A 27,488-nucleotide genomic window follows, 5' to 3' on the forward strand; every position below is an offset into this window, starting at 1 on the left:
ATCCAGTTTGCCACACAATCCTGGTATTCCCACAACATAACTGTTGTATTGTGGAGTTAAGTAATCAAATTTAGCAGTTCACTATTCAAGTAAAGTTTTGGATTTTCCAGAGGAAATCTGTTTATAAAAAAGACCTGTGAGAACTAAAAATCTCTAATGATAAGGAAGTTTTTAACAAAATAATTAATATGAGCCATAAAACATGATCAATTTGCCTACAACAGACCAAGCAAAGATAATAAGTTTTGGGAAATGTAGAATTGTTATGGCACAGAAGGAGCTATTTGTCCCACTGAGTCTGTGCTGGCTCCTGGGAAAGCATTCCTATCAGCCTATTTTCCCAGTTTTTGCATGTAGCTTTGTAATTTTTCATCTTTCATATCCTCCTACAACAGAGAGAGTGGCCATTCAGCCCATTGTACCAATGCTAGCTCTCAGAACAATCCCATCAGTCCTATTCCCCGATTTATTTCCCTATAGTCTTTCTCTCTCACGTCCCATCAATTCCACCCCCCCCCCCCCCGCCAAATTATCCTGTCACCGATCTATGCAGTTTGCAGCAGCCAACTAACTTACCAACGTATCTTTGGGAGAAAACTGGAGCATCTAGGGAAAACCCACAGTCACAGGGAGAACATGCAAACTGCACAAAAACAGCACAAAGTCAGGATTGAACTCAGGTTGCTAGATCTGTATGGATGCAGCACTATCTGCCGTACCATTGTGCCAACCAGTCTCTCTCAAGTTCCTACCCAATTCTCCTTTGCAGCTACTGATTGATTCTATATCCAGCAGTGAATTGCAGATCCCAGCGCTGATCTCTGTGGCACAATACTCGATTCATCTTGCTAGCTAGTAAAAGACCCATTGATGTCTACTCTCTGCTTTCTGTTAGCCAGCCAGTCCTCTATCCATGCCCATATGTTACGGCCTATGCTATGAGCTTTTATTTGCCTCAATATTCTTTGGTGCAGCACCTCATTCAATGCCTTCTGGAAATCTAGGTGTAGTAGATCTACTGATTCCCCTTTATCCACAGCACAATTTACTACTTCAGACTACATCAATTAAGTAGCCAGATCACTTTCACAGAACCCAGTGACTACGCCTGATTACTTTTTCTAAATGCCCAACCACAACGTCTGTAATAATAGCTTCTAACCTTTTTCACGTGATGGATGTTAACCTGTCTGAACCGTAGGATTCTGCTCCCTGACTCCCTTTTTTTGAATAAAGAAGTTATATTTGCTCATTTCTAATCAAACGGAGCCTTCCCTGAATTGAGGATTTTGGAAAATTAAAACCAAAGTACCAGCCATCTCAGTAATTTCTTTTAAGACCTTTATGATTCAATCCATAAGGAACCAAAGACTTTTCAGCCACAGCACCAACAATTTTCCCTGGTGATTGTAATTTTCCTGAGTTTCTCCCTCTTTTCCGGTTACCAGTTTACAGCTATTGCTGAGATGGGCAGGCACAGTAGTGCAGTGGTTAGCGTAACGCTATTACAGCGCCAGCCGACCGGGTTCAATTCCAGCCAATGTCTGTAAGGAGTTTGTACGTTCTCCCCGTGTCTGCGTGGGTTTCCTCTGGGTGCTCCGGTTTCCTCCCACATTCCAAAGATGAATGGGTTAGGAGGTTGTGAACATGCTATGTTGGCACCGGAAGCATGGTGACACTTGCGGGCTGCCCCCCAGAACACTCTACGCAAAAGATGCATTTCACTGTGTGTTTCAATGTACGTGTGACTAGTAAAGATATCTTATCTTTTATCTTCTCTAGTGCAGACTGGTACAATATTCCTCGTCTGCCACCTTTTTCCATTATTAGTTCATTTTCTACAGATTCAAGAGTTACTTGGTTAACTCTTTTTAAAATAGCTATGGAACCCTTTATTATATGTTTTTATATTTCTGGCTAGCTTTATCTCGTATGCTTAATTTTTTCTACTTCGTTAATGCTTTAGTCATTTTTTTTCAACATTCTGCCCAATCTTCTGACCTGTCATCCACCTTTGTGGAATTTTATACTTTTTCTTTCAAGTCTGATATTAACTAATGTTTTTAGTCAGCCACGGACCGGGGTCCTCCCCATGGATTTTTTCTTTCTCATTGGCATGTGTGTTCTGAAAGATGCCCTTAAATGTCTGCCACTGTATGCCAATTGACCACTCTCTTAATCTAATTTGCCAGTTCACTTTAGCTAGCTTTGCCTTCATGCTCTCATTGTTGCCCTTATTGATGATTTAAGTATTAGTCTGGGATCCATTCTTCTCATCTTCAAACTGAATGTAAAATTCAGTCATATTGTGATCACTGCTACCAAGGACAGCCTTCACTATGAAGTCAATAATTAATCCTACCTAGTTGCATAGTACCAGGCCTAGTACAACCTGCTCTCTGGTTGACTCCAAAAAGTGCTGTTCTAAACTCTATCCCAAAAGCACTCTATGAACTCTATCTTCCTTTTCCCATCTGATTTTTCTCAGTCTACACGGCATTGAGTACAGGAGTTGGGATGTCATGTTGTAACTGTACAAGTCATTGGTGAGACCACATTTGGAGTATTGTGTGCAGTTCATGTTGCCCAGCCGGAGGACAGATGTCAGGAAAAGGTGTAGACGAGATTCACAAGCAAGTTAACGAGACTGAAGAGTTTGAGTTATAAGGAGAGGCTGGGACTTCTTTCTCTGGAGCTTAAGAGGCTGAGTGTTTACTGTTTATGCTGTCAGATAGGTCGTCCCCTGCATCCTGTCAGCTGGGACTGTCCAGGGTGCCTCTTTCATTCTTCTTCTTTTAGTTCTCAATGGTTCAGCATCTAGCCAGATGACAAAGTTGTGTGATGTACAGTAGGCCATCACAAATCTTCACTCTGCCAAAGACTGCAGAGCTCTTGGTGTTTCATAGAGTCGTAGAGTTGTACAGCACAGAAAGGAGCCTTTCATCTCACCTTCTCCATGTGACCATTTTGCCTATCAACTTTAATCCCATTTGCCTGCATTAAGTCCATATCCTTCTATGTCTTGTCTTTTCAAGTGCCGTCCAAATGTGGCTCAAGTGCAGATGTGCGGCAGACCACTGCAAAATGGCAATGACTTGCAGGCTTCACCGGCTATGACTGCAGACCAGCTTTATGGTGAAGGAGTGCAGTCACCTTTTATTTCTCTGTTCATGAAACATGAACCATAAGACATAGGAGCAAAATCTGCTCCGCTAATCGATCATGACTAATTTATTATTCCCTCTCAACCCTATTCTCCTGCTTTCTCCCTGTAATCTTTGACACTCTTACTAGTGAAGAATCTATCAACCTCTGCTTTAAATATACTCAATGACTTGGCCTCTACAGCCGTCTGTGGCAATAAATTCCACAGATTCACCACCCTCTGGCTAAAGAAGTTCCTCCTCATCTCTGTTCTAAAGGGACATCCTTCTATTCTGAGGCTGTGCCCTCTGGTCCTAGACCCTCCCACTACTGGAAACATCCTCTCCGCGTCCACTCTATCCAGGCCTTTCAATATTCGGTACGTTTCAATGAGACCTCACTAGCACTGCTGGCATCCTGAGCTGTCCTGACTGAGGAAGCATTTAACTTCTCTATTGGTGGGTCTACAAGCACGTAGAGGTCAGACGTGCTTGAGGGGGTGCAGCAAAGGTTCACCACATTGATTCTTGCAGTGGTGAATTTTGTCAGGTGAGTATAGGTTAGACAGACTAGGCCTGTACTTGAGTTTATAACAGGGTAGATACGGGGATAATGTTTCCCATGGCTGGAGTATCTAGAACCAAGGATCAAAGTGTCAAAATAAGGGGTACACCATTCACAATACAAAAGATTTTGTTTTTACCCAGAGTGTAATGAACCTTTGGGATTTTCTAACTCAGAAGGCCGTCAGTCACCCTACTCTGAGGTCGGAGCTGCGGCTGGAACACGTAGCAGATCATCCTTCTTGAAACATGAACATCTCAGCTGTTAATAAATGCCAATAAATGGTCTGAATGGTATGTGTCCAGGGATCTGCTGAGAGAGAAGACTATGAGTAAATTAAATTGAAAAAGACTTGAATAAAATAACATCTCATAAAGAACTAGTATGTCATTGTTTCTTCAGCTAACACTCTTGAACATTTTCTCCCATTTATCTGTGTGCCATGCACCAACTGTATCCTAGAGAACAATTCAGTTGGTAAATTCTGTGAAGAACATTAAGGAGTTGTGTATGATTGGCTCGGACTAAGTACTTGTACTTTTTGCCTACACCCCAAAGGAATATACCTGGCTGTGGTGGCATAGTAATGGCTGAGGCATGATGTATAATTGTGGAAGCCTGTGAACCACCACTGAATAATGTTGTGCATTTGATTTCAAATATTTTTCTCCAGCATGCTGACATATGAATATTTATATATGAAAATATTTTTGATTAAATACTGAAATGCAGTTTACCTGAAGTGCAGCTCACTCTCTGCAGTTTTACAGAACGAGCAGAGAGAGGAGCTATTACACTGGATTTCACTTAAGACAATGTACCAAGGTTCCACAGAAACAGTGACAATGTCCTGCAATTAAAATAAAACTTCACATTTTGAAATGCGGGCCATTATTTGAATACAAGTACACTAGGCCCATAAACATGGGAGTAGGAACAGTTGACTGAGCTTTAAAAGTGTGGATATTATATGAAAATATCCTCATCCCTAACAGACATGCACTGGATAACCAAATTTAATAAAGACCTATCTTATCAGGCAGTCAGTGGATGGATAACAAATGCTTTACATTGCTGTTCAAATAGATTAACAGGGCACTTGCTGTACTCACTGCTGAGTTTCTTCTTGCTGTCGACTCTGAGTCAGCAGCCTGCTAGGCTTGCAGAAATCATAAATATGTGATGCCTTTGCAAGGTAATGAAAGGCTCATTGATACCTTTCAAATTTTGTTATAGATTTCTCAGGTGGGGGTGATATACCATCCGTCAATAATTCTACTGTAAATGTCAGCGTGAACACATGAAGCAAGTACCACTTTGTAATCACATTGACATTTCACTACATTAATTGATGCAAGGAATCAGATTCCCTTAATATGACCTCTTTTTAATGTGGCTTTAATACTTAGAACAAGTTTGGCAGTGAAAGAATAAAAAGTGGTGTTCCTCAGTGCTAATGTTTTGAAAATTCTAAAGTAATGTAAAAGCTTAGCGGGTGGGCAGTGGGGAGGGGCCGGGGGGTGCCTGTGATTCTTTTGCTTAAATTACTTGAATCATTTGGCAAAGCTGAGAACTATTTGCAGCCGTGACCCTGCTATCAGGTTGAGTTAGCCTGGAAAATGAGTGTATTACAGTAATTTAACCATTTGTAACCAATGTGCAAATGCATCAAATTAAATAGACATTTCAATTCATGTCATTAATGTGAAGAAACCTCTTGCAATATCCCTTGATTTTCTTTAATGCACATTAATGGATTGCTGCCTGAAGGCGATTTAGTGACCTCCTTGGAATGGGAGCATGAAACCACTGGTTTCCCTTTTGTCACTCCTTAAATTCAGTCAAGCTAGTTTAGAAAGAAGTTGTTAGCATTCCATTTTTATTATGACATTTCACAGTCGTCCGATTTAATGTCCCTTGACCGAATTGTCCACTGTGAGACGATGGGCTTGAAATGTTATTTGGAGCATTGATAAAAGGTGAGCAGTTATAAGATGACAGCAAGTCATAAGGCTGGTGGCATGACATTAATTTTCTCCATAACAGAGATGGAATAAGACGTCATGATGACAAGCTGTCAATCAGAGCTGGTCCCTGTGTGTATCTCAGTGCCATAGGATAGGGTATTGCTTCTCCCATAATAGACCTGAACTGGAAAGCTTTTGCTGACAGCTGCTGCCATACAGAAAATTTATTATACAGCCTTTCATTAAAAAAATAAAGAGGAATCATCTCCTGAGCATTTCAATCTTTTCTGTCTATTGAGGTCTGAAAGGATTTATAGGAGGAAAAAAAATAATCTACTATAGGGATTCCAATATTTTAAAAAAATATGGTGGGAAGGGGTGCATGATAAATAATCAATTTATAGAAAATTGGTGAACCTGCAGATATTTCACACAAAAATAGTGTGCCCTATTCCAGCAGCGGTAGAGCATAGAACAAACCAAGACTGTCACAATTTGTAATGAATTAAGTCACCAGTCAAACATAAACTGAGAATCCAAATGGTAATTAACCCTCAGGGTACTGAGAGCATTTCTGCAGAAAACCATTAAATGTGACATGACTTACAAATTTTATTTCATTGTCAGGGAATAAGAGTTTTTTTAATTCCCTTTTCTTTCAACCTTGTTCACGGTGATAATTTACTTCATTGAAGTTGTGAAGCCTAAAGAGTACTACTCAAATCCAGTTCACAGTTTGCACATGTTACAGAGATGGTAGATCTCCAAATGTGCTCCTTAAACATATTTTTGAAATGTATTTGCATTTACAAACTGTATACATTATAAAATTAATTTTAGAAGTTTTTTTTGAAATATTTTGAATGTTTAGTGCTTTTGGTGCTTCTTTCCAAATTAGAGGCTTTTTTCCCATTATATTTACGATACAAAAATATTTTGGTGGAAAGGCAGTGAGATAATGCCAAGATAACTTCTGTGGCTGTTTGCCTGAACTTTTAGCAAACTTAATTTGTTGTGAATTTGGTTGTAAACTTGGTACAACTGATAAGTTGACCAAAAGAAAATTCCTGGAACTTGATTTAAAGCTAAAATCATTCGACTAACAGACATATTTACGTCAGAAATAACTATGAAATGTTCCTTTTCTGTTCATTTAACTCCAATATTCACATTTATGATTGCTGACTATGTTTTTAAAGAGGGATCCTTCCCGTTAGGGAATTTTTCATCAGGTTTATTTCCTGCATTAGCTATCAGTAGCGAACTAAGAAACCAGTTGAATGCCATGTCAGTCCTGCAAACTTTGTTTATGCTCTGCAAATGGTACCTTCAAATATATATTTTTTAAGAAGTCCCATTCTTTTAATTCATTCACTTATGCCCATCCCTGTTCCTACCTTGTTTTGATTGATTGTTTTTATCGAAGTATAGACACTTACTTCATGTCAGCCTATATATTTCATAACACAAGCACACTTTCTGGCTTCAAGATTAAGTAAACCAATATTTCAGTAACAATTACTGTGTTATTTTCCCTTTGACGCATTGTACTTATATGTAAATATATGAACATCTATAAAAGTAAATTGGCTCAGATCAAATGGTTTTTCTGGACTTCAGCCTTTTCCACAAATAAGTGTGGTCCCCTGAATTAATAATCAACCAAATGCCCAGCAATTTATTAATCCTGTGCTTTTATAAATTCTTTTAGAAAGTAGGTCCACTTGCAAGATGAGAAGGAAAAGGAGCTGATTTTTCTTAATGCTTAACGCTGTAAGCAAGCTCGTTAAGACAAAAATTCTTTTCATTCCTTGTGGTATTTCCACAGGTCCAAACACTTGTATTGCTAAAATCAAAACAGGTAGCTGCCGTGACATAGTCCTCACTTGATTTAATCGTGACACTAAAGGTTGCATACTGTACCAGTAAGGTGGATATCTGAGTAATTGGAAAGGGAACACTTCAGGACAGTTTTAGGGAGCGAAGCTGGTCACTTGTAAATTGGATTAAAAATTAGCTCAGTAGCAGGAAGCAAAGCGTAGTGCTGTTTTGTAACTAGGAAGTTGTTTCTACTGTAGGACTCAGTGCCAGGATCCTCCTTTTATGTGTAATATATCAGTGATGAAAACTTAAATATAAACCGTGTGAATAAAAAGTTTGAAGTACGAAAACTGGATGGCTGTATAAAAGTGAGGAACAAAGCTGTAGACTGGAGGGAACTATCAAGGGACTGTTCAAATGGGGAAAATGGACTTCAATCTAGTGAAGCATTAAATATTGCATTTGGGGTAGGAAAATGAGGAAAGGAAATACACAATAGATGGTTGGATAGTGAGCAGCAGAGGAACAGAGGGACCCTGGAATGTGTGCACATGTGGTTTGCCAACAGTCTGTATAATGGGACTGCACTTAATGGAAAAATTGGTTAGTTAGTACTAAGTCAGAATGGGATGCTTCCTTTCCCATATTCTAACATCTTCCTAACAGCTTTTTTTGCAGTAATTGTGGGTAGTTCCAGGAAGGCCTGCTCCAGGATACATTGATCTGTGACCTTTTAGTTTACTGTATGATTCATCCGGGTATTGAAGGAAAATAGTGTGCAGATAATTGTAACGCAGTGATTAAATTACTGGGCAAGTAATACAGAAGCCTGGACTAAAAAATACCAGAGTCCTGATATCAAAATCAAACTGTGGCAACCATGGAAGTTAAATTCGGTTAATAATCTGGAATTAAAAAAAAAATTAGTCATTAGTAATGATGACCACAAAAACTACTAGATTATTGTAAAAACTCGTCTGGTTCACTAATGTCCTCAGGGAAGAAATCTGCCATCCCTACTCATCTGGCCTAGAGGTGACACCAGATCCACCAATGTGACTGACTCTTAATGCTCTCTGAAATGGCTTAGTAGCCCACACGATGCATGGGCAAATAGAGATGAGCAATAAATGTTAACCTTATCGGTGACACCCAGATCCCCCCAAAATTAATCTAAAAAATAACTGAGGATGTCACATGGTGATTTTCACCACCCAGATTCCAGGCCTTGGTTGAAAAGTAACTTGGTTACAACCCTACCATATTCATGACAATTCAATTTTGCGTTGGGAGCATTCACTTGTTACGTGGGAAAACATCCTGGTGACTTTTTTGTTTTGACAAAACCAAAATGTGGAGCAGAGATAACCGTATGGCATATTGGTTCACAGAGTCAGAAGGAACAGATAGGGGGAAACTGCTGAAGTGAACCAATAATCAACCCACCTATCCACAGATGAGCAGCCGTCACTAGAAACAAAAACTGATTGCCATTATGTTACTTTTCTCAGGTTTCACAGCTCAGTTACAGGCAATACAACCATCTTCCCCCACCTGTCTAACAACAGTGAAGTTGTATGACGCTAAGGCTCATAATTTGAGGGATAAAAGATAAACACTATGGTACAGCAATGAATTTGTTCAGAACACTGTCTCAGTCAGTTCTGGACATTGTACGGGGATTGTACATTGTAGACAGGGTAGGCTTTAGAAAGAACAGTCAGTGGATTTGCCAGTGGTCCAGTATAATAAGGGGTGGTCAGTATTTAAATGGGAAAATCAGCTTATCTCTACTAAATTGATCCCCTGCACAGGTTTCCTCACCTGCAGAGAAAAGGAGCAATGCCTAGAAATAGTATTTTGCCCTTATCTGTTTCACTAAAAGGTGCTGCATTCTCCCCAACACCCAGTTAGTGGGCCACCAAAAAAAAGCAAAGTTCTGAAATGATGCCTTTTTAAAAAATAATCTTCAGGGTGGTTTTCATTCACATTGCTGCACTAAAACGGTACCTGTGCAGGTTTGGCAGCTGTTGCAGATGCTGCACCTTTCCCATTAGGTATCAAGGCAAGTGAGTCTCAGTCTTAAAAAACTCTCGATGTGGCAGCCGTAGTTTATCAGCATAAAAGGCTGCTGTGAGGTGATGGAAATATGGGTAAGCGTGTATAGCATTGAAAACTGAGGCAGGCACGTGCAGATAGCACACAGCAACGTCCCAGTCAGGATCCTTTAATGCCTATTTCCCAGCTAATACTCTGAGTTTGCTCCTTGATTTTCTGGAAGTGTTAACTGAAGGTGTAGCTTGCACATTATTGCTCCAATTTCTGTCACTGAAGCAGAAATAAGTGTCATGCAAGTTGATGTGAACATCAAGTGCAAAGACAACACTAGAAAATGTCATCTAGGTGAATCATGCATGGAACACCTGGCTTAACTTTTTAAAGGATGGGAATTCCACTGAAAATTGTTGCTATTGCATTAAAAAAGCATACCAAATGGTTTTCATTGTGATTTGTACATAAAACAATCGGTTTAAATGGGTCTATTTTTAAGGCTCAGAGGTTGCTGAGTGCTGCAAAAAGCATCAAGGAATAACCGTAGGCAAATGTAGGTTTACTTCTAAGTGTTATTGTATAAAACAGTAATGGGGCAGGGAAGGGGGTAACTGTCCTTTGTTTTTGAAGTACAGTGTTGGAAACCCGAATGTTCACAGATTCTTCAAGGTCTTAGTACAGGTAAGTAATTGCTGAACAAAGGCGTAAGGAGTAATTTCCATATGGCATGAAGTTAGGAACAAGGATATTATGGTAGAGTTGTTAGGCTACACCTTATAGTTCAGGACACCACATCTCAGGAAGGATATGATAGCACTGAAATGGATACGGAGAAGAATTACGGTTATTTTCCCAGGAGTGGGAGAAATTTAGCTCTGAGGAAAAATTATCTAGCCTGGGTTTTTTTTTGGAACAGAGAAGGCTGAGTGGAGATTTAATTGGAGAGTACAAATTTAAAAAGGTGCCTGGAAAGAATGGATTAAAGTACCCATTTCTCATGACAGATAAGTTAACAGCTAAGGGAATTGGTAGAAAGATTGGAGGATAGTTAAAGAATATATTTCTTACCCAGAGGTTTCTGAGCACTGCCTGAAAATGTCGAAGAGTGCAAATCTTTATCACAATTAAAAATTCCTTGGATGAAAACTTTTGAGGACTGCAGGGCAAGAGTTCTTAGTTGACCAAAGGACTTCCTTTAGTGGCATAAGTATCTTTGGTTTGATATACATCTGGATAATGCAGTATTGTTTTGTGCAAGACTTTGAGATTTAGTTTTGTGGCATTATTCTTTTAGCTTTAGTTTTCTTACATAACATATTTAGGGAAATTATATCATGCAAGTTTTCCACAGTGTAATATGTTCATTAGGGTGCACCTTAATTATATTGTTGTAATAGGTTGCATTAAAATTACAGGAAATATGCCACTAATCTTTTATTGCCATTTTAGTACTTTGGTATGTATGTTGTGCAATGCATTAATTAGGGACCTGTCACAGTGCTAAAGAAATGGAAACTTAAACCTTTCTATTTTCAAATTAACTAGTGTCTAAAATGCAAAAAAATACTTATTTTCAATTAATAAATTCTTCAAAATTGCAGTCTTCCATTTTTGAGGCATAGAGTCATACAGTTATACAGCATAAAAACAGGCCCCATGGCCCAACTCGTCCATGCCGACCTAGGTACCTTTCTTAGCTAGTCCCATTTGCCTGCATTTGACATATTTCCCTCTAAATGTTTTCTATTTGAGAACCTGTCCAAATGTCTTTTCAATGTTTGAATGTTTGAGTTGTACTTACCTCTACCACTTCCTCTGGCAGCTTGTTCCATATACCCACCACCTAAAAACTTACCCCTCAGGTCTCCTTTAAATCTTTCCCTCTCACCTTAGGTCTATGCCCTCTAGTTTTAGACTCCCCTACCCTGGGAAAAAGATTGTGACCATCCACCTGTAGTGCATGTAGTGAAAACAGCACAACTTAATAAATATAGTAAACTCATTGACTTTTGTAAATTTTAAAATTCATCACTACTTGCATTAATATTGATACATGCTTCCAACTTTGTGACTTGAGTTAATTTAATCTCCCACAGACTTCCAAGCTAACCTAAATTTCACATGAAGACACACACCTAAATCTTTCATTAGCTCCATAAATATGTGAACAGTCCTGACCTTGGAGTTAATCCTTTAATACCTTCCCATCTATTTTACAAGATTTCCACAACTATTTCTCACTTTCTTTTATGTCTTTTATTTTTCTTTTATACATTAGATATTTTCAGTATGGGGCTGCTTTTCCATTATTTTACAAATACATCTCATTCTCAAGGGAATGTAAAAGAATTTGGAATTTACACGCAACAGAAGTACTTGAACGTAGTATGTGCAGTTGTATTAAAACTAATTTACAAGAATGCTTTCATGTATTTACAGTCAGAATAAAATTTAAGACGTTAAAGAGCTCAGACTGTGATATTTACATGAGATAGACTAATAAATCAATGAACAATTAACAGATTTCCATTAGCACTGGTGAGAATGGAGAGTTGAGCTATAAAATTATCCACTCAAAGACAGTTACCCATATTATTACACACTTAATGAAACAGGCTTCCATTGAAATGAATGGGGAGACATTTTGTCTTTGGAAAAGCTATTCACAAGTGTATACTTTTGTTAAGTAGAATAGAATAAAGTACATTTGGCTCTTTTTAATTTTCGTTGATTGTTTCATTTCATTTTTAGTTCACTTTTTCCCAGTTTAATCCTATGGGCTATTTAATGTCCTACATTTGGTTGGCAAATTGGGTCTGATAATAAGAGGGTTCTGTGGTTATTCATTGAAACTGCTCAGATTTAATTTGATGAAGCAAGGGGAAATCTGTATTTTAGTAATATTGGCTCCATCAGTAAGTGGCTCTTTAATAACTGTTGTTCTTTCAAATAAGGATTTATGAACAACAACATTATTTCACAGATGAGAAAAATGACAAATGTTCCGTTGTGGAATTACAGCTTTTCTGGTGGTCAAAAGTACTGAAAAAATTGTTAAAGTGATGATATATGATGGCATAATGAACTGGGCAGCTGAGGTATAGCAACATTGTGGGCTGGGATGGCTTACCCACAGAAATCAGGGATCAGCAGTCCTCCAAGGTTCCAGCTGCCACATGCATTGTTGAATCCAATCCCTCACTCCTTCGCTGAGTTGCTTTTGAATTTGGAATCTTCTAAGTCCTTGTACCAGTGGACAGACACTGCTACCGCCATCCAACTAGCGGCAAGGTTTTTTGCTGCACCTGGACCATTGGGAGGTGGAAAGCCTCTGGCTTTTTGATACCCCTTTAAGGACTGGGTCTCTGCCCAAGTCTGGGACTCAGGGTGGGGATTGTGGTGCAAAATAGAGGTTCAGGAGGGAGAAGTGTGAAAGTTTTTGAAGGGAAGCATTGAGACAAATAGAATGAGACATTAGCAACATCTCCTCACTTGGTGAACATGCACTTCAACAAGTGGGTTAATTTAGTTAACCATTGCTTACTGGAATTTCTAACAAGTATAATCAGTTTATGAGTTAGGAAAATAATTTACTGGGTATGGAGCTGGAAATTTTCAGTTCACAGACAAGAAATTAAAATAATTACAATCATTGGGAAGAATTAATGAACCTAATCAGTAGGAATTACCACTGATAATTAGCATTTTTTTTCCAGAGCTTTTTTCAGTGAGTTGATAACGTTGGTTGTCAGTATCCAATGGTTTTTTATTCTGGGTACACAATTTTTTTTAGATATATTTTAGAGGAGTCATAACGGTAGGCTGGTAAAGTGTCGTTCTATAGTTGCACATGGTCTCAGTGATGTTATGGACAGCTTATTCCCAATTTAACTGCAATCTATATGTATTTACACGCATTGTGCAACTTGAATGTAACAGCTGTGAGGAGCGTAGGGTATCATTTAATAATCTGTGAATTGACCTGTTGGTTTTTTAGAACATAGAACCTTATAGCACAGTACAGGCCCTTCGGCCCACAATGTTGTGCTGACCTTTCAACCTACTCTAAGATCAATCTAACCATTCCCTTCCACATACCTCTCCATTTTTCTATTATCCATATGCCTATCTTAGAGTCTCTTAAATGTCCCTAATGTATCTGCCTCTACCAGCATCCCTGGCAGTGCGTTTGATGCACCCACCACTCTCTGTGTAAACAAACTTAGCTCTGATATCGCCCAAAACCTTTCTCCAATCACCTTAAAATTATGCCCCTTCGTGTTAGCCATTTCTGTCCTGGGAAGAAGTCTCTGGCTGTCCACTTGACCTATGCCCCTTATCATCTTGTACACCTCTGTTTGGTCACCTCTCATCCTTCTTCAGTCCAAAGAGAAAAGCCCTAGTTTGCTCAACCTATCCTCATAAGATATGCTCTCCAATCCAGGGAGCATCCTAGTAAATCTCCTCTGCACACTTTGTAAAACTTCCACATCCTTCCTATAGTGAGGTGACCAGACCTGAACACAATATTCTAACTTTGGTTTAACTAGAGTTTTATAGAACTGCAGCATTGCCTTGTGGCTCTTGAACTCAGTCCCCTGACTAATGAAGGCCAACACGCCATACACCTTCTCAGCAACCCTTTCAACATGCGCAGCAACTTTGAGGGATCTATGGACTTGGACCCCATGATCCCTCTGTTCCTCCACACTGCTAAGAATCCTGCCATTAACCCTGTATTCTGTCTTTAGATTTGACCTTTCAAAGTGAATCACTTCACACTTTTCTGAGTTGAACTCCATCTGCCACTTCTCAGCCCAGCTTTGCATCCTATCAATGTCCTGTCGTAACCCTCAACAACCTTCTGCACTATCCACAACACCACCAACCTTCGTGTCATCTGCAAACTTACTAACCCACCCTTCCACTTCCTTATCCAAGTCATTTATAAAAATCACAAAGAGCTGGGATCCCAGAACAGATCCCTGCGGAACACCACTTGTCACCGACCTCCAGGCAGTATACACTTCATCTACAACCACCCTCTGCCTTCTATGGGCGAGCCAATTCTGAATCCACACAGCCAAGTTTCCCTGGATCCCATGCCTTCCGATCTTCTGAATGAACCTATCATGGGGAACCTTTTCAAATGCCTTACTAAAGTCCATATACACCACATCCACTGCTCAACCCTCATGAATGTGATTTGTCACATCCTCGTGAGGCATGACCTGCCCATCACAAAGCCATGCTGACTATCCCTAATCAGACTATGCTTCTCCAAATGCTCATAAATCCTGTTCCTAAGAATCTTTTCCAATAATTTGCCCACCACTGAAGTGAGACTCACTGGTCTATAATTCCCAGGGTTATCCCTACTCCCTTTCTTGAACAAAGGAATAACATTACCCATCTTCCAATCACCTGGTACTACTGCTGCAGCCAGTGAGGATGCAATGATCATTGCCAAGGGCTCAGAAGTCTCTTCCCTCGCTTCCCGTAGTATCCTGGAATATATCCCGTCCTGCCCCAGGGACTTATCTATCATGTCCTAATGTTTTTCAAAAGTTTCAGCACATCCTCCTTCTTAACATCGACATGTTCTAGCTTATCAGCCTGCTTTATGTTGTCCTCACAAATGTCAAGGTCTCTCTCTCTGGTGAATACTGAAGCAAAGTATTCTTTAAGGACCTCCCGTACCGCTTCTGACTCCAGGCACATGTTTCCTCTTTTATCCCTGATTGGTCCCTGGGCAGGCACAGTAGTGTAGCGATTAGCGTAATGCTTTTACAGCACCAGCGACCCGGGTTCAATTCTGGCCACTGTCTGTAAGGAGTTTGTACATTCTCCCCGTGTCTGCATGGGTTTCCTCCCATATTCCAAAGACGAACGGGTTAGGAAGTTGTGGGCATGCACTGTTGGCACTGGAAGTGTGGCGACACTTGCGGGCTACCCCCAGAACACTCTGCACAAAAAGATGTATTTCACTGTGTGCTTCGATGTACATGTGACTAATAAAGATATCTTATCCTACCCTCACTCTAGTCATCCTCCTATTCTTCACATATATGTAGAATACCTCGGGGGTTTTTCTTAATTCTACTCGCCAAAGCCTTCTCATGCCCCCTTCAAGCTCTCCTAAATCCATTCTTAAGCTATCTCCTGGCCATCTTGTAACTCTCCAGAGCCCTGTCTGATACTTGCTTTCTAAACTTTAGGTAAGCTTCTTTCTTCCTCTTGACAAGATAGTCTACATCTCTTGTCAACCATGGTTCCTTCACTCTGCCATCCTTTTCCTGCCTCGGTGGGACAAACCTATCCAGAACCCCATGCAAGTACTCCCTAAACAACCTCCACATTTCCATTGTGCACTTCCCCAAGAACATCTGTTCCCAATTTACGTTCCCAAGTTCCTGCCTAATAGCATCATAGTTCCCCCTCCCCCAATTAAATACTGACCCATACTGTCTGCTCCTATCCCTCTCCAAGGCAAGGGTAAAGGACAGGGAGTTGTGGTCACTGTCTCCAAAATGCTCACCCACCAAGAGATCTGGCACCTGACCAGGTTCATTGCCTAGTACCAGATCCAGAATGGCCTCTCCTCCGAACAGCCTGTCTACATATTGTGTCAGGAATCCTTCCTGGACACACCTAACAAATTCCACCCCATCCAAACCTTTTTCACTAAGGAGGTGCCAATCAATATTAGGGAAGTTGAAATCACCCATGACAACAACCATGTTATTTTTGCACCTTTCCAAGATCTGCCTCCCGATTATTTCTCAGTGTCTCTGTTGCTATTGGGGGGTGGGGGGTCTATAGAATACTCCCAATAGAGTGATTACTCTTTTCCTTTTTCTGACTCCACCCACACTGACTCAGTAAATGATCCCTCCAGGACATCATCCCTTTCTGCAACTGTGATACTGTCCCTGATTAGCAATGCCACTCCCCCACCTCTTTTACCTCCCTCCCTGTCCCTTTTGAAACATCTAAACCCCAGAATATCCAGCAGCCATTCCTGCCCTTGTGACAGCCAAATCTCTGTAATGGCCACAACATCGTAGTTCCATGTACTGACCCATACTCTAAGTTCATCACCCTTGTTCCTAATACTTCTTGCATTAAAAAAGACACACTTCAACCCATTCCAGCTGATTGCAATTTTGCCCTATCAACTGTCTATCCTTCCTCACAGTTTCTCTACATGCTACATTAACCTGTACGTCAACTGCCCCATCCTCTGACCTATCACTCGGGTTCCCATCCCCCTGCCAAACTAGTTTAAACCCACCGCAACAGCTTGAGCAAACCTGCTCGCAAGGATGTTGGTCCCCCTCCAGTTCAGGTGTAACACGTCCCTTTGGTACAGGTCGTACCTTCCCCAGAAGAGATCCCAATGATCCACAAATCTGAAACCCTGCCCCCTGCACCAATTTCTCAGCCACACATTCATCAGCCAAATCAACCTATTCTTACCCTCACTGGCACGTGGCACAGGCAGCAATCCAGAAATTACTACCCTTGAGGTCCTGCTTTTCAGCTTCCTACCTAGTTCCCCATATTCACTTTTCAGGACCTCATCCTTTTCCCTACCTACGTCGTTGGTACCTATGTGCACCATGACTTCTGGCTGCTCACCCTCCCCCTTTAGAACGCTGTGGACCTGATCTGAGACATCCCCGACCCTGGCACCTGGGAGGCAACATACCGACTGGGAGTCTTTTTCACGTCCACAGAATCTCCTGTCTGCTCCCCTAACTATAGAGTCCCCTCTCCACTGTTGCTCTCCACTTCTCCCCCCTTCCCTTCTGAGCCACAGAGCCAGATTCTGTGCCAGCGACCTGACTGCTGCAGCTTTCCTCTGGTTCCTTCAATATGCTGTCAAATGTACTGTCCAAATCCCACACTGGGTTGTACATCATAAACTAACATGTGCTTTTATAATTGTTTAAAACAGGTCAACTATGTAATAGCAATAGTGTAAAATGAAAATAGTGTCATCAGCGGGCACAAAAGCCTGTCACCTGGCCTCTCATGCATTCCAAGGTGACTAGCATGGCATGTGATTCACCAATGAAAGGGATTGCCAATGTCCATCCAAAGTTTGGTGAGGTCTGTGAGGATTTGTCAAACGCATTGTGGCTGAAACTGTAGGAAGAAAAACCCCATGGGTAGTGGGTGGGGAAAATCCAGCACAATGTGGCAAGAAGGACAGTTCAAGCTTCATTAAGGAAGAGAAATGAGTGAGCCCGAATAACCATGGCACGTACAGCCTCTTAATTGTTCTTCCATATTCACAATAAGCAGGTGAGAGCAGGATTGCATCAGTGTAAAAGGAAATTAGGAAGATTGTATATTAAGCTGCTGTTATATCAAGCTGACATTTTTGTGGCCACATTTTTTTTATTTTTCTCAGAAATAGAGATATCTTATCCCTTTTCTTGATGGAAAATCATCACTGTGACCTTTCTGGTACTGTGCACAATCCTTGCATTGCTGGAAAGGGTGATAGGTTTGGTTTAGAAGAGCAGCAAAAGCTGTATTGCATACAAAGTCAAATGATTAAAAATTTAAATGAAAGGAATACACATTTTTTTCCAGTGGTGAAGGGCACAAAGGTTAAACAACAAAAAATGTCAAGGAGAAAGCTACATTCTCTTTCAGGCTGCTTTAAGCTGTTCAAATACTGTCCAGTTTTTCCTGAGGAATGTAGGCAAAATAACTGACATTTGCTCATGTAATTGTCACCAAGTTAGGGGTTTCTACATGTGAAAGTTTCAAAATTGTGGTTGGGTTTTGCTATTGTTTTGTTAAGTGCTTTCTGTTGCATAATCTCCTCGTGGAGAGTCCTCACTAATTTGGGTGTGGAATCTGCATGTTCTACACTCATTTGGACCAAGTGCCATTTGTTTCAATGGAATAGAAAGGCTGTGAGGGACAGAGGCATGTATTTGTAATTGCTTTTTAATTGTTGGAGTGTTTAGTGGTATGCTAGGACTCTTTGGGCAACCACCAGATGGGTATTACTGGTCTTTTCCAGGATACCACTTCTGAAATTCCTCCATCTCTGGTGGAGGCATGCCTGCTATCCATCTGTCTGCATACCAGTCACTAAGTCAGAAAGAAAATGAGAAACTTCTTTCCCAACTTTAGAACATCCCGAAGGACTTTGTCATCATTGAAGTACTTTTCAACTAACTTGGGAAACAAAGCAGCCAATTTGTGTACTCAGGTCCCAGAAATGGCATTTAAAAAAAAAATTAAGTACAGTTTACCACAGTCAAATCTTCTCTTGTCATGATTTCACCTGTTGCTGTCATCGACAGTACTAGTGTTCTGCTGAATGACAAAAGACAGGCTAACCACAATTGTTCCAGCTCTTTGGTACAATTGTCCAATTGATCTCGATCCCAGCTCTGCCTCTGTAGCCTCTTAGTGTATTTTCCCCTTCATATTTATCCATTTTTAGTTGAAGTTACCATTGAATCTGCTTCTGCCATTCGTTCAGGCTTTGCTTTTCAGATCACAACAGCTCATGGTGTGAAGAAAAATAATAATTCTGCACTTGCACCTTCTCCAGACTGACCTTTGATTCCCTTACTTTTCCTATTATCATTCACTTCTTACTTGCAAAAGGGGTGATGTTGTCATTTCATCTCACCTAATTTCTGCCCTGTTATGGACTTTGCAGTCATTGAAGAACTTTTCAACTCTGGTCACTGTTGTAACTCAGGAAACAAAGCAGCCAATTTGTGTACTCGGGTCCCACAAGCAGCAGTTTTGTTTAGTGAAATGTGGTTTATCACATTCATATCCTCTCTTTTTCATGATATCACCTGAAGCTGTCACCCTTGTTCCCATTCCCTTCAAAATTTTCTCTGATTCTTAAAACTTGTTTAATCTCAAACCTTTTGCATTTCTGATGAAAAGTTATTTTAAATCTGGTTCCTTTATCTGTCACCTTAAACTGTATCATGTCAGAGTTGCATAGATGCCTTGATTTTTAATTATCTAAGAATAGCAATTCTGAATACCAAAGGTTCAGAAGGAATTCTGATGCCCTCTTGTAGAATTGTTGCCAGTAACTATGTATCTTGATAGAAAACAATTCCAATTAAGAACCACGGCAAAACTCAAGGCCTACTTGGCTACAATCATATTCAGATTATTGCTCCCATCAGAGATGGTACTGTGAAACTGAGAGGATTAGAAAAATGGAAAATTAAATTAACTAATTTAAGACATGAAAATGCCCATATACTAATCTGAAGGGAATTATTAACTTGACAACTCTAGGCTTTATTCTAGGCATTAACATGCTCAGTACTGTCTTAGCACTCACTCAGACAGTATTGAGCATGTTAATGCCTGGAATAAAGTAGTTTGCTTCAGAACAAATAAGAATGTGTTTTGTTTACTGTGTTTATCAGCCACAGTAAACTGGGCTCAAAAGCAAATTCCAGGCTACTGAATCTCTGATAAATGCAACCTTCCTCATTTATTTAACTTATGCAAGGCTGAAAACTGATGCAAAATAAGCCTTCCCTTTTTTAAACAAAACAATTTTTGATTTGTACTGCATGTACCAACTATTGCTAGATTCAGCTCGCTGCCTGAAATGAATCACTGCACTCTCACTATGCCTGTACAAATGTTATACGGACACTAGGATCCTGTGCTGCCCAATCCCAGAGCCAATTGGTCAGGAGTAGTGATTTGTCAGGGATTCCTGGGCTTCAATAGTGGCTAGCCACCATTAGCATACCACTGAGGTGCCGCAACACCCACACCCACAGAAAGCACTGAAAGCCCTTCACAGGAGGCAAGGCTGGGGCAGTGTCCTTTGTTGCATTTTAAATATGTCTGATGTATTATTACAGCAGAACTTTTTCCTTCCTTATCTCCAAGTTAGGCATCCCTATTAAAATGAATAGCAATTCAACTCTGGCTGGCATTGGATTGCAAAGGCAGATTCACCACCCAGCTGGTCCAGGCTCTGATGCTGGACCTCAGTAACAGAACAGAATGATGGTGCGCCAGCATCCTTATATTGAATTTACATTTGACCCATACAAGCCCAGGGCAAATTTACCTAACCACAGCTGGGTGAATCACACCATGAGCTGTTGTGATCTTGGTTCCCAACCAAGAAGAAAGGTCAAACCTTAAAGTGGGAAGGAACAGAAAAAAAGATTGTAGTACTTGGTTAGCTTTTTGAGAAAACCTAAGAATGGAGGAGGAATGAAAAACTGAAGGTGGTCATAAATAATTTCACACTTTGGATATCGTAGGAAAGAAATTCTGCAGTGGCAATGTAGAAAAGAGTATGTACTTTGGCAACTTGTTTAAACAAGTATTATCTTCTGTATTGTAAATAGGCACAACTCAGGTTTTGATAATGAAGAAGGCTGAAAGCTGGACATGAGGCAGTGCACCTATCAAATGATAAGCCTTTGCTTGCAATAGATGGTAGGAGAGCTTCTCCAAATGTGGGAACATTACTCAAACCTAATGGAGAAAATCAAGAATTGGTCAGAAGGGAAAAGTAGTATTTATGCTAAAAGGAAAATTACATTTATTAGAGGCAACTTTATCAGATGTGAGAGTTCTGGCCAGAAGAAACTATCATTGAAAGAATGATAATATTTGAAAAAGTCTATACAGCATATATACTGAAAATAGTAATAACAAAATGAAACATTTGTGTTTGGTCTTAAGTGGGTATTGGCTACCTTAAGTCAGTAAGTGTACATAAGGTGTTTAAAAAACCAGCACATTAATGGGAATATTACCCCAATCTAAATTGATACCACATTTTGAGGATGATTCAAGTGTTACTCTGAAGGTTATTTGAGCACAATTCAAGCACCATACATACTATATGAATGGTTTGGATATGCATAAATTGCCAGATCCTTTTTGAGTTTTGTGGAATTATTTAATTTTGAATAACTATGTCAATGGCATTTAATGTCTAGTGGTATTTCAAAATTCTTTAAATTTGATCTGGAGTCTGAAAAGCAAATTTATCTGAATGAAATTCTAACAATAATCAACTAATTAACCAATTCCACAATATATAAGAATAGTAGAATTAATAGTAAATTCTAGCTCACTAGAGAGTTTACAAAACACATTATTTCCGTTTGTGAAAAGTTAGCAAAGTCTAACAGTTATGTACTATTATTATTATTTCACTTTTTCAGAAATTGCTAAGTAAATATGGTTGATAATTAAAGTCTACAAAAACAATTTACATTATATCATGCTGTTACTTCTTGAGGATCATTTGGATTCAACAGCTTCAACCAAAGTAAAGAAACTTTCCATGTTAATTATTCATTCATTTTATAAGATGTAGGCAACAATAGCAAAGCCTGCATATACTTCCCATCCCTAATTGCCCTTGAGAAGATGTAGTGAACCACCTTGTTGAAACGCAGTTGTCCTTCTGGTGAAGGCACTCCCACTGTGCAGTTGGGGAGGGAGTTCCAGGACTTAGAATGCAAGAATTGAAAGTTCATTTGTACAATTTCTCAGAGGTTCAAAAGCTAAAAATATAATTAGCAAGAAAGAGCAAAAATAATAAAAAACATCACAGTGGAAGCTTGTTAAACTTTTGAAAAATATTTAACAGCTTTACTCCAAAGATTTGAAAGAAGCAACTTTTACACTGTTCAACTGAAACACGTGAAGGAAATTGGCATGCTATTCACTTATTGCAGTGGAGATTGTGACCAATCAAGATTTGATGTCTGCAGGATAAATATAGAATGGAGTTATCAATGACTCTGTCTGGACAATGAGTGCAAGAGGTCACTGACATGAAGAAGGAACAAATGTGAGAAATGAGAGACTGCTAGGGAATCGTTGTTAATAGGAAAAGAATCAAAGAATAAACAAAATCTATTAAGTAATTAGAATAATTTTAGAAGGATGTATATAACCATTAACATAGCTTTCATGTAAAATTAAGTGATGAAATCTTACTAAGTAATACTCAGTGTTAGTTTTGGAGATACCATTAAATTGCTATTAATATTACAACACAGAAAACATGAATCAATCCATGCCAGGGAGAAAATAATTTTCACCACATTTGCTCATCTAATTCCCACATTTACTTTTCCTTCTTCCGTTCTTGAATATTGACGTAGTTTCTGGCTCAATCACTATTCCCGAAAGTGAAACCCATCAGCTCACACTCTACTTAACAATTAAGAGAAGCAACTGAGAATGAGTATCTGCCCCACTTTGTTTTAATAATATTAGTTGGGTAATAACAATTGTGCATGATTCCCCTGCTATTTCTGAAAAAATGCCATATCATCTTTAACATAAAGAAGTGAACTGTACTTCAATTTACTATCGTGCCTCTGACCGTTAGCACTCCCTCAGTATTGTTTTGGAATGTCAACCCTAAAAGGAAATTATTCTCTTCGCTTTCCAAGCACATTATTGCCCTGTCTTTCTGCCTTCATGGATCTGTGGACATATATTCCAAAATCTCCTTGTTCCTCCAAATCTCTCACTATCGTCCCGTTTATGGTATATTCCTTTGCCATGTTGGACTTTTCATATTACCTCACACTTCTGTGGATTAACTTGCATTTGCCATTTATCTGTCCAATTTGTCGGACAATTGCTATTGTCTGTAGTCCAAATCTTTCCTCCTGCATTATCAACCACATAGCCATTTTGGTAAAGATATGATAAAAGTTCTGTAGTTGAGTAAAACTAAGTGGCTGTTCAGGCCAAGGCTGTAATTTGAAGAGGAATCCAGACCAGTTGTACTTCCCCTCCATTTAAAGAGAAGATTAAAAGCTGCAGCTCAGAGATAATGTGCAGGCATTCCCTGGGCCACCAAGAAAATCCATTCAGCCTATCCAGATGGGCCATCAAAATCTATTCTTTTCTAAGAATAGACACAGTTTACATTGAGAAAAATTTAACTGAACTTTTAAAAACATAATTAATCCTAGAGGGTTCAATTATCTTAAAAAACTTGCCTCTATTTCCTGAGGGAGTTCTTTGGAATCTAGGGGTCAATTTTCTTTCACAGAGGGAGGTTTAAAGCAGCAGGACGTATCTCCAAATTTCATTTCCTCAGTGGGGCCAATGTCTTTTATTGTATTGCTCCAGGCACCCATTCAAATATTATTATATGTCTGTCCCCTAGATTTGTGAATGGGATCAGCAAAGTGAAAAAGCATTAGTCAGACATCGTATCCCATTACATTTTACCATCATGACTTGATTTCCATCCTGATTTATTTAGAGGAGCTCTGTGTTACACTTGTAATATTTGGATCCTTCAGAATAGTTTAGGAAAATAGGAATAATATTCAGACTGCAGGATTTTGAAGGTTTATGGAATATGCAGAGTTAAACAAGCCTATTCATGTTGTCAATTATCAGATTTAAGAGCTAAGGTGAGAAGGAGAACTATATATTTTCTGCAAAGACTTTTCATTATGGGGTAGCAACAGTCCCCATGAGACAACTAACTTGGCTGCAGGCAGATGCAATAATCCGCAGCATCATGAGTATACAGTATTTTGTTGAAAAGGTACAACTCCATAGACCCTGATTAATATTATAATTCCTCTTTAATTTATCTTTTATTTATACTGCAATTATTCTCCTCAACGCCTCTGCAATGAGGATATTTATACTTCGTTTTATAATAGTTCAGTCACTCTTAAGATTTTGTTTTGCTCTGGCCAAGTGGTTCTTATTCACACTTGAAACTTCACTTTGAATACCATCGGACTTTTAACTGTGATGGGATCGTAGCTTAGTGTGATGTGATTCTCATCTGATGTCTAGTCACCTGATGAATAACGATCAGGTAGAAGTCATGATAAGGTTCTGCCTTTTAATGGAAATATTACAGCATGCTTTCATTGCCCTGGTGAATATCAGTTTATGTAGCACAACCCTAATTTGAATTTGGGATCATTTGGTCTTTGCAGGTTAGCTGCTCGTTGGATAAACTTTTATTCTTGAACTATAATCTGATGGAAAATAAAATATTCAAACTAATAAAGTACTGTTAAATTCAAAGGATTTTGCATTATTCCAGGCAAAGCTACTTTTTAAAAGAGTACAGTATTTATTGTTAGGTGATTTGGGTCGAAAAAGCATGCATGGGTGCTTAAACATAACATTTTAAAGTGTTAAGAATAATCAGGCATGTTGATTAGGCAACTTTTTTCACTTTATGGTTCATTTAAGAGCTTTCCTTAATGGTACAGAGACTAATAAATTTTCTCCTCTGAAAGGCAAAATTCTGTTTATGGGACTCAATCAGGACCTGCATTTTCTTTTACTTTGGTTTTAGATAGATGTTGCATTTAACAATGATCTATGTAACAGAATAATTCTTTTCATGGATGTCCAAAATGTTAAATGGGTCTGAAAAGTGCAAAGCTTTTATAGAATTAACTTTATATTTATTTATATGCACAGTTTAAAGAGTTACACGGGATAAATACCAACAGATTTTAAATTCTTTCAATTGCAACATTGAGTATTGAGTTGTGTTTAATAGCCTCATTAATAATGGCACTTTGACATTGTAATTGGGAATGGCTGTAGGCCTCCGCCTGCCTCATTTACCTTAATGGAACCCAGAAGAATATAAATGGGAATTTCTGTAGTACTTAATGAATTACCTAATATTTAAGTGGAATCAACAGTACAAGTTAGAACATTGATAATGACCATTGATTTGCCCCATAATCACCTTGTACTTTTCTAAGTTGATTTGCTTCAATTAGTTTCACAAATATACAAATATCAGATATAATATAACTAAATTTCCTTGATTCATGTCACTGTCTTTGTGCCCATGTTAAGCCAGAATTCATTCAAAGGTGTGTTATATTCAGGAAACTGTTTTAGTGTCATTTGAAATCAGAGGCCATTTTGTAGAACTCCAGCTTTCCAACTGAAATTTGATAAGTGTGTCACTAAATCAGAAACTGGTTTAGCATTGGTTTAAAAGTATTTTTATCACTAATGCTAAAGGAAAAGAGAAACCACTCACTGGAACAACTCACCCATCACATTATATGCTGAAATATGCCTGTAGCCAAATTCTGGCAGTACTTTTCAAGTGATTGGGGGATAAGGAGTAAACCATTGTATTAGGCATATCATATGGTTCAACAGTGATAACTAATGCAGGAATTGTTTAATCTGACATATGTCATAAAAATTCAATACCATTAGGTTTTTGTTTTCTGCAAAATGCTCCATATTAGTAAATGATACGGAAGATTAATTCCAAAGGATATAGTTGCCAGTGCTCATTATTGTTCTATCATTTATCTGTATAAAAATCATTAATGAAAGTAACTTGGATTTAATCAATTTGCACCATAAATAATAAACAGATAAAACCCAATAAGATCATCTGAAATTATATCCTATTTATGTATATTGAGCAATAGCAATAACACCAGTGGGATTTTAATGATGTTTTGTCTTGGTATATAAATTCCCACAGCAATTCATGTGAAGAAGCATAAAGAATATCTGAAATAATTTTAAATGGACAAACAAATAATTGGCTCTGTTCAAGATTATTAAACCTTTGCTACATCATAGCATAGAGATATAAAAAGCAGAGTACAGATAGAATGGAGCATTCCATGCTAGAAAAGCAAAACTGATTGTTCACTGTATTACTTTCCAGTCATGGTTTAGATCCTTTCACAATCTAAGAGACATAGGATTCATCCAGGTAAAGGTGGTCAAGGCAGAAGGCTTAATGGTGGCTGATGTCACAGGTAAGGAGAGGTCATTTTGTGCTTGTTCTGATATGAGAAGATTGCAGAGATTTTTCTTTGGTTTTGCCCATCTATGTTCTGTTACTTGAAGTATTCACACAAACATAAATTGAAATTAAAGTTGTAATGAATAATTTTACAGTTCTAATGTATAAACCTATAAAATTCCCAATTCAGTCAAATTAGTTTGAGGAAAATACTTTACACAATAATTTTTTAAAAAGCAGCAATTTCATATGCAGTCTTATTTTGTTGAATTGCCTATATTGTGTTTCTATATTTATATATTAAAGATGGAAGAAAGATACATAAGTATTTCCTGTTCAAGTGCTTATACGTTATTTTTGAATGTAAAATGCATATATATTTACATATTACTTTGAAACTGCTACTTTGGATCCAATCAAGAGCCAATCTAGTACCATCACAGAATAAAGAAATGCAATTGTCTCTGATTCCTCCAATAAATATAACAGAGCCAAAAATTCAGATGGGCTTTGAAGTAGCTTTATAGTGGGGAAAAATGCAACTGGTGTGAAGTGCTGCATAAGCTTCTGGTTATAATTTCCCCAGATTTTAGACAGTTCCAGAGCAGCTCCTAAATTGGTCTGAAGTTATGGATCTCATTAAAGTGAATGAAAATTCTCTTGTATATCGGTAACATTAGCTGAATGACTCTAGAAACAAGGAATCCAAAATGACTTGGCAGAAAATTATAAATTTCATTCTTAAAAGATAACTGTTATATTTGTACCTAAATATCTTCATGTGAATAGTAAAAATATGCTTGGCACACAGGCAGTGCTTTAAATGGTGCTATCTTGTTTCCAGCTTATTTTGAATACACTTGCATAAGTGTAGTAGTTCAATCCAGTATTTATTCTAGAAATTTTCTTTGTATAATGGTTTTGGTTACGGTAACCCAAAACCCATTAGCTAGTCAAACAAGGTCCTGCTTAAATGTCTAATTGTCCAGTTAACCAATAAAATAGTATATTGTGGATCAGACCAGCTGTTAAATCCATCATTATGTTAGAATTGAGAATGTACATGAATAAACATAGCTTGCTAAATATGGAGTCTCATCTTTCTGCAGATAGCTACTCATGTCAATCAGATTATGACAGATAAATGATGGAGT

General features: G+C 38.7%; 1 protein-coding gene across 4 annotated transcripts in view; it reads left to right on the top strand.

The window, feature by feature from the left end:
- LOC127572741 (multiple C2 and transmembrane domain-containing protein 1-like) overlaps positions 1-27,488 on the top strand; it is a 409,900-nt gene that overhangs the window by 200,770 nt on the left and 181,642 nt on the right. For all 4 annotated transcript variants that reach the window (XM_052020315.1, XM_052020317.1, XM_052020316.1 and 1 more), the window contains one exon: positions 26,254-26,347. In XM_052020315.1, coding sequence (XP_051876275.1) covers positions 26,254-26,347 — 94 coding nt within the window. The remainder of the gene's footprint in view (positions 1-26,253; positions 26,348-27,488) is intronic.

Source organism: Pristis pectinata, chromosome 7, assembly GCF_009764475.1.
Source record: "Pristis pectinata isolate sPriPec2 chromosome 7, sPriPec2.1.pri, whole genome shotgun sequence".
NCBI lineage: Eukaryota > Metazoa > Chordata > Chondrichthyes > Rhinopristiformes > Pristidae > Pristis > Pristis pectinata.